Source organism: Nematolebias whitei, chromosome 2, assembly GCF_014905685.2.
Source record: "Nematolebias whitei isolate Nwh7 chromosome 2, NemWhi1, whole genome shotgun sequence".
Classification (NCBI taxonomy): Eukaryota; Metazoa; Chordata; class Actinopteri; order Cyprinodontiformes; family Rivulidae; genus Nematolebias; species Nematolebias whitei.
Window position 1 is genome coordinate 12757912 of NC_056499.1, and position 6302 is coordinate 12764213.

The 6302-nt window shown below is 44.7% G+C and overlaps 1 protein-coding gene across 1 annotated transcript in view; it reads right to left on the reverse strand.

Moving 5' to 3' along the window:
* Window positions 1-6: 6 nt before the first annotated feature.
* tmem39a (transmembrane protein 39A) overlaps window positions 7-6302 on the reverse strand; it is a 10177-nt gene continuing 3881 nt past the window's right edge. Inside the window, exons 3-8 of the mRNA XM_037696799.1 lie at window positions 5803-5886; window positions 5563-5717; window positions 3635-3977; window positions 3353-3540; window positions 3158-3278; window positions 7-385 (exon numbers count right to left, since the gene is read on the reverse strand). Of these exons, the coding sequence (XP_037552727.1) occupies window positions 146-385; window positions 3158-3278; window positions 3353-3540; window positions 3635-3977; window positions 5563-5717; window positions 5803-5886 (1131 nt within the window). The 3' untranslated portion in view covers window positions 7-145. The remainder of the gene's footprint in view (window positions 386-3157; window positions 3279-3352; window positions 3541-3634; window positions 3978-5562; window positions 5718-5802; window positions 5887-6302) is intronic.

The window sequence follows — 6302 nt, forward strand, 5'->3', positions numbered from 1 at the left end:
GTAACACAAAAACGGTATACAAAATAAAATATTCTTTTAAATAGGTCAATATAAACATTGCATTAAAAATAGAACCGTATCAAAACACAAAATGAGTCCACAGTCTCTTTCCACCCCCCCGGTCCGGTCCAGGTCTGCAGGTCCTTCACTGCGACTTGAACCCCGAGCTGTTGGAGGCCAGGGGGCAGGAGTAGGCCCGGCCCAGCACGATGCGGTCCCGAAGCAGCTTGAAGAGCACGTAATAGTTGCAGAAGAGGATCAGGCCCAGCGACAGCGTGTGGTTCCAGCGCTCGGAGCGCAGCAGGGAGTACAGCTGGTACAGAACCACACTGGACTCGATCCCGATCAGCAGGTTCAGGAACCGCAGCGGCTTGTGGAACAGGAACTGAGAGACGGGGGAACATGAAGTGGACAGATGAGTGTAAAGCGGCTCACAGACAGCGGGTCCGAACAAACCAGAACCTGAATAAAGTCCAGGGGCGCGGCCCACTTGGAATCTTAACTCCTCCCACATTCCAGCAGAAACTCCTCCCACATTCAAACGTCTCATCTCACTGCGTCACTGGACTCGAACCACCGGAACAAAAGAGGATGTTTAGTCTTAGAGAACTCTGTTTGCGTTTTTTATTTTGATTCCATGGAAATAAAATTCCTGGAATGTACAATTCTTCCAAAAGCCAACTTTAACCAAAACTAACTCGAGTTCTGTTCTTCTTTGTTGTGTTTTCTTGTCCGAGTTCTATTCAACTTGTTGGTTTTTAACAGCTTATGTCAGACTGAGTACAGCACTTTGAGCTGCTTTTAGTATGAAGGGTGCTTTATAAATAAAATTGATTAATTCAGGTTGGGTACTTGTTGAGACGGAGTAGTTTTTTAATTAAACGTTAGACGACTTCTGAAAGACGTTTCTTCTCATCAGAACACAGCAGTCTGCCGTCTTAACATCGCCTGTGTTCATCTGAAAATACAGTAGTCTCTCGCTACTTCGCGCTTCGTTTATCGCAGACTTGCTCTATCACGGTTTTTCAAAATAAGATTGGACATGACACACAATTGGTTGACTGATGGATGAGCCGCACGATCAGCATGAAATTTTTATTTAAAATAAATTGTTTTAAATTCTTTAGCACTTGCTGCACATTTGTGCAGTCCAGAGCAGCAGAAAAAGCTTCCTCCTGAACCTTTGTGCAGCCCTTACTGTAGGATAAACTTTCTGCTGCAGCTGATCAGCTGCTCACAGTGCAAAGCGTAGAAGTGGGCGTGGCCATGAGCAACTGCAGGTGGCTGAGAGCAGAAATCATGACATTCTGTGCTCTTTTAGAGCTTTAGAAACGTTTAGAATATTGCAAGAGTGTGGTAAGGGTTTAAAACACCATATAATATATATATATATATATATATATATATATATATATATATATATACACATACATACATACATACACACACACACACACACACACACACATATATATATACACACACGAAGAATACATACATACTAAAATAAAGTACTACTTGCTACTTGTACTGCTATTCCTACTTTGCGGTTTTTCACTTATCGCGGGTCTTCAGGGTACGGATCCCCCACGATAAACGAGGGACTACTGTATCGATAAACTATCAACAGGTTTTAGTTTTTTAAGTGGAAGAGGAAATGACATCACCAAAGTGGTATTGGTTAATTTATGTTACTGCTGGTTCTTCCTGTTTGTCGTCAACCTCGTGAAGCACTTTGGTCAGCAGTGTGGTTTTTTAAACGACATATATAAATAAATGGACATCAAGTTGCATCAGTTTGTTTTTGTTTGTGCTACTAAAACCAACAAACGTGTTGTTGGAACTTACACACAGATCGTCCGAGGGTTGGCTCAAAACGGAGACACAGCTGGTTATAATGATGACAAGCTGAAACGTTTTAGATTATTGTTGAGAATAAGTTTCACCCACAAACATCTCAGCTCACATCAACAGCGGACGGGTCGAGGAAAACACAAAATGATTCTTGGAGCGTCATTAATAACCTCAGAGCGGGCGTCGTCAGACTGAAGAGATCGATCGTGTTTTAACCACCAAAGACAAAGCCTGAAAACGTGTTTATTTTGGATCAGAATGTTTTCAGATGCCCTCACGGTAACTTTACTTCACGGTCACATTGTACAAAAACACTAAAAACTTTTAATCCCATATTTATATCATAAAATAATGCTTTCCTCTCTGTAATGATTTTTCTTTTTATCTCCATCGCTGTATTTTTTTATTTGATGTTAGCCCACGAGTTGTTGCTCTGCTTTAATGTTTGAGAGCCTCGGTAAAAATTTGCCGGATTAAATATTTCACTCACCCGGAGGAAACAACGCCTCAGTTCTGGCTGGACTTGCTGCAGAGTCCCTCATCTGACAAAACTCTTAGTTTGGACGTAAAGAGCAAAAACTCTCTTGTAACGTGCACAAGTAATTTAGTCTGAAACAGCTGCTGCACATGCATGCAGGCTGCAGCATCGGACGCTCCACGGCTCAGAACAGTTGTACCCGAAGCAGGACGTCATTAGCGGGTGCGCCTTGCTCCAGCAGCTCGCTCGTACATCTGGGTCAGTACGAGAAAATTAGAAATTAGCGTTCTATTACAAGCAGAGTTAAAAATTAACAACGAAATAGAAAAAAACCCTGTGTTCAAGACAGCAGCCAGTTTGACCGAAGATGAGGCCTCACCTTCAGCTACTGGACCTGAAGGTCCAACTGGACTGGAATATTTTTTTTAAATGTCTAAAAATAATTTTGTGCGTACTAACGGAGAAATTATTTTTGTTCTTAAACAGAATTTCCATAAAATATATTTTGTTGATTTAAAAAACACCTGAAATGTGGAGGTTTTTTTTTTTAACTAAAGGCCCTTAAAAAAACATGTAGATTGGAATGTCTAACGCAGGGGTGTCCAGTCCTGGTGGGCCACTCTCCTGCAGGTTCACCCGTTTCCCTGCCCCAACACACCTGAATCAAAGGATGTTCTGCAGCAGCCTGTAAATCATGATCAGGTGTGTCGGAGCAGAGGAACGTGCAGGACGGAGGCCTTCCGGGACCAGGACTAGACCCCCCCATTTCTGCTGAAGTCTGTGGTCCTCATTTCCTCATCTTAAGGATTAAAGGGGGCGACTCACGTAAAACCTTGCATGCGACACATCGGAGGGCAGAGCGACGTTAAACGGTCCAACTGCTTTGTAGAGACATCGACTGTGTCGTACCAACACCCCCTGAGGCCAGACGGTGCTTTCTGACCACCTGAAACACACCAACAGCACACCGTGGTTATGCGTCCTCTGCAGGGGTGTGTGTTTGTTTAGGGGAAAACTCACACATGCTGAGGTGCGTTGCTGTATGAGCCGTGCTCTAGTTTCTGCCAGCGGCCCAGGTGAGCCGCCGAGCGATGCAACAGGTCGCAGTACGTAGGAGGCAGCAGCTGACTCATGAGCATCACGAAGGCGTTGATCCACACGATGATCAGGTGCTCACAGGACCAGCGCATGTCGTAGTACTGAGTGCTCTGTTGAGGTGACATGGGTTACTTTAACAAACGGAGTGTGTGTGTGTGGGTGGGGGGGGTGGGGGGGGTTGCTGAAAGAAGAAGAACCTCCAACCTTAACGAAGCAGAGCGGGAGGAAGGCCACGTAGTACGCGCTGAACAGAGAGTTGAACAGAACCTCCTTGATCCTCCGGTTGAAGTCGCTCTTCAGCTCCTCCACCTCGGCTCGGATGAGCTCGGGGGTGTCGGGGCACGTGTGAGTGGGCATGTGGGGGGGGCTGGAGAACTGCTCCCTCAGGTTCTCTCGTAAAAGGAAGAGGAAGTCTCGCGGCCGGAACAGCTGCGACTCCGTCAGTTCAGCCTGTTGGTGTTCTGCCGGATAATCGCAGTCGGACACCGCCGCTGGGCTTTTGCCGCCCTCCTGGTGGAAGCAGCAGAGCGGGACGTACACGCCGAACCTGACGAGAGGGGAGGCGAGAAAAAACAAGAAAACAAAGAGGAGTGTGGGTTTCTGAGGAAACGGTTTTCAAATGGTTCGACGCATCAGCTCCCTCCATTAGCACAGGCACAAGTTACACTGACAGGAAGTGGGAGATGATTAATCACCGAGAGCAAACGACGATAAATCAAGACGGAGAGATTTCACAACAGAGATGAAAGAGAAAAACATGAAGGACAAATACCAAGATAAAAAGTGGAAAGGCACTGAGGGGTTTGAACAGTTTGTCAAGAGTGGATAATAACGGTCTGCGAGTGTTTTTGTATGCAATGACAGACTCCTGTATCGTCTGCCTGAGGGTAGTTAATGTTAGAGTCCTTGTGCTGGGTGGGTGTGGTCCTTAATGATGCTGCATGCTTTATGCAGACATCGACTGTGATAGATGCCCTGGATGGTGTGGAGAATGTTATGAGTGATGTCCTCTGCTGTTTGCACCACCTCTGTAGAGCTTTCCGGCTCTGACTGGTGCAGTTCCCATACCACCCTGTGATGCAGCCTGTCAGCAGGCTCTCCATGGTGCACCTATAAAGTTGGTGAGGATGCTGGTGGTTGTACCAAACTTCTTTAGTCTTCTGAGGAAGTAGAGCCTTTGTTGGGCTTTCTTGACCACAGCGTCTGTAAAGTCCAGGACAAATCCTCAGTAATGTGAACGCAGAGGAACTTGAAGCTGCTGACTTACTCCACCTCAACATTGCTTATGTAGATGGTGGAGTGGTGGCCTCCACGCTGTCTCTTTAAGTCCACTATCATCTCCTTTGTTTTGCTGACATTAAGAGAGGTTATTTTCCTGACACCAGCTGATCAGTGATTTCACCTCATCTCTGTAGGCACTCATTGTTGTTGGTGATGAGGCCCAAGATGGTGGTGTCATCAGTGTACTTGAGAATGATGTTCTGTGTTTCGGGGTAGGGTTGGGGGATATATCGAATATACTCGATAGATCAAGATTTTTTTCAATTTACAATGGTTAAAATGGTTCTATTGCAACCATCGCAAGTATTGTTAAACTTGGAAATCCATGTAGTTCTTTTTCTCCTGTCTGTGCCTCCAACTTCACACAGCCCCTCCTTTTCCCTCACTGAATACAAGCCCAGCCCCTCACCCATGTGCGTTACCCTTGTTCCTGCTTCTTCAGGTGGGGGAAGAGTTTAACGCAACAAGTAAACACGGGAGATATCAAGAGCAGCTTAGCTGCTGAACAGAAGAAAAACAATGACTGTTACTTTGAGAAGGTTTGGATTTAATTGTCAGAGGAGTGGCAGACAAACGTTTTCTGTAGACAATGTCAAAAGCAAGACCCGACAACAGGTCAGAACTACGAATATATTTCACCATTTAGAACAGTGCTATAAGTTAAGTTATAAGCTGCAGCTCCGACCATGTTTTCAGCCTCCTTCCCTGAAACAAACCGTGATAGAAAACTAATTTAACTGTGCTGTGCCTTATGAGAGGAACAGCGTCTCCGCCCCGTCACAATGTGGTTTCACCCCTCGCCCTGCAGCGAGGAACCGGTGCCAAGCTACAGGACCAGAATGCAGACTCACGGGTATCCCAGGAAGAGGAGGTTGAGCACAGAGTGGTTCCGGCACAGGTTGACCAGTGACCAGCAGAGCACCCAGCCACACAGGGTCAGCAGGCTGAGCCGAGCTGCGATCAGAACCACGTAGCGGAGCAGGGACCCTCCGCCGCTCTGAGACACCTGCAGCGAACACACGGACGATAAGGAAGGGGGACATGTCCAGTGACAAAGACGTGTCCACCTGTGGACAAATCTGTGTGTTTACCTCTGAGACTATGGTCCAAACGAGCCTCCGGGCCAACATGACAGTGATGAAGATGGCCAGGTGGTAGTCCATCAGATGGAAGTTCTACAAGAGAAAAAAATAACATCAAATCTTCAGTTTTCCACTTTTAGACATAAATACTAATAAAACAGTGGCTTATAAATAAAAATATCTTCAGGTTTAGAAAGAAATGTGTGTGTGTTCATTTACAATTAAATATTTTGTCTCAAAATGGCTCTTCATCCTGTCAGATTTCTCTCGAGTCTCTTCAGAACTTAAAACCGGTTCAAACTATTTTAATATATTTTTTATATCTATCTCTCTATCTCTCTCTCTCTCTCTATATATATATATATCTATATATCTATATATATCTATATATATATATATATATATATATATATCTATATATCTATCTATATATATATCTATATCTCTATATATCTCTATATATCTCTATATATCTATCTATATCTATCTATATCTATATATATATATAT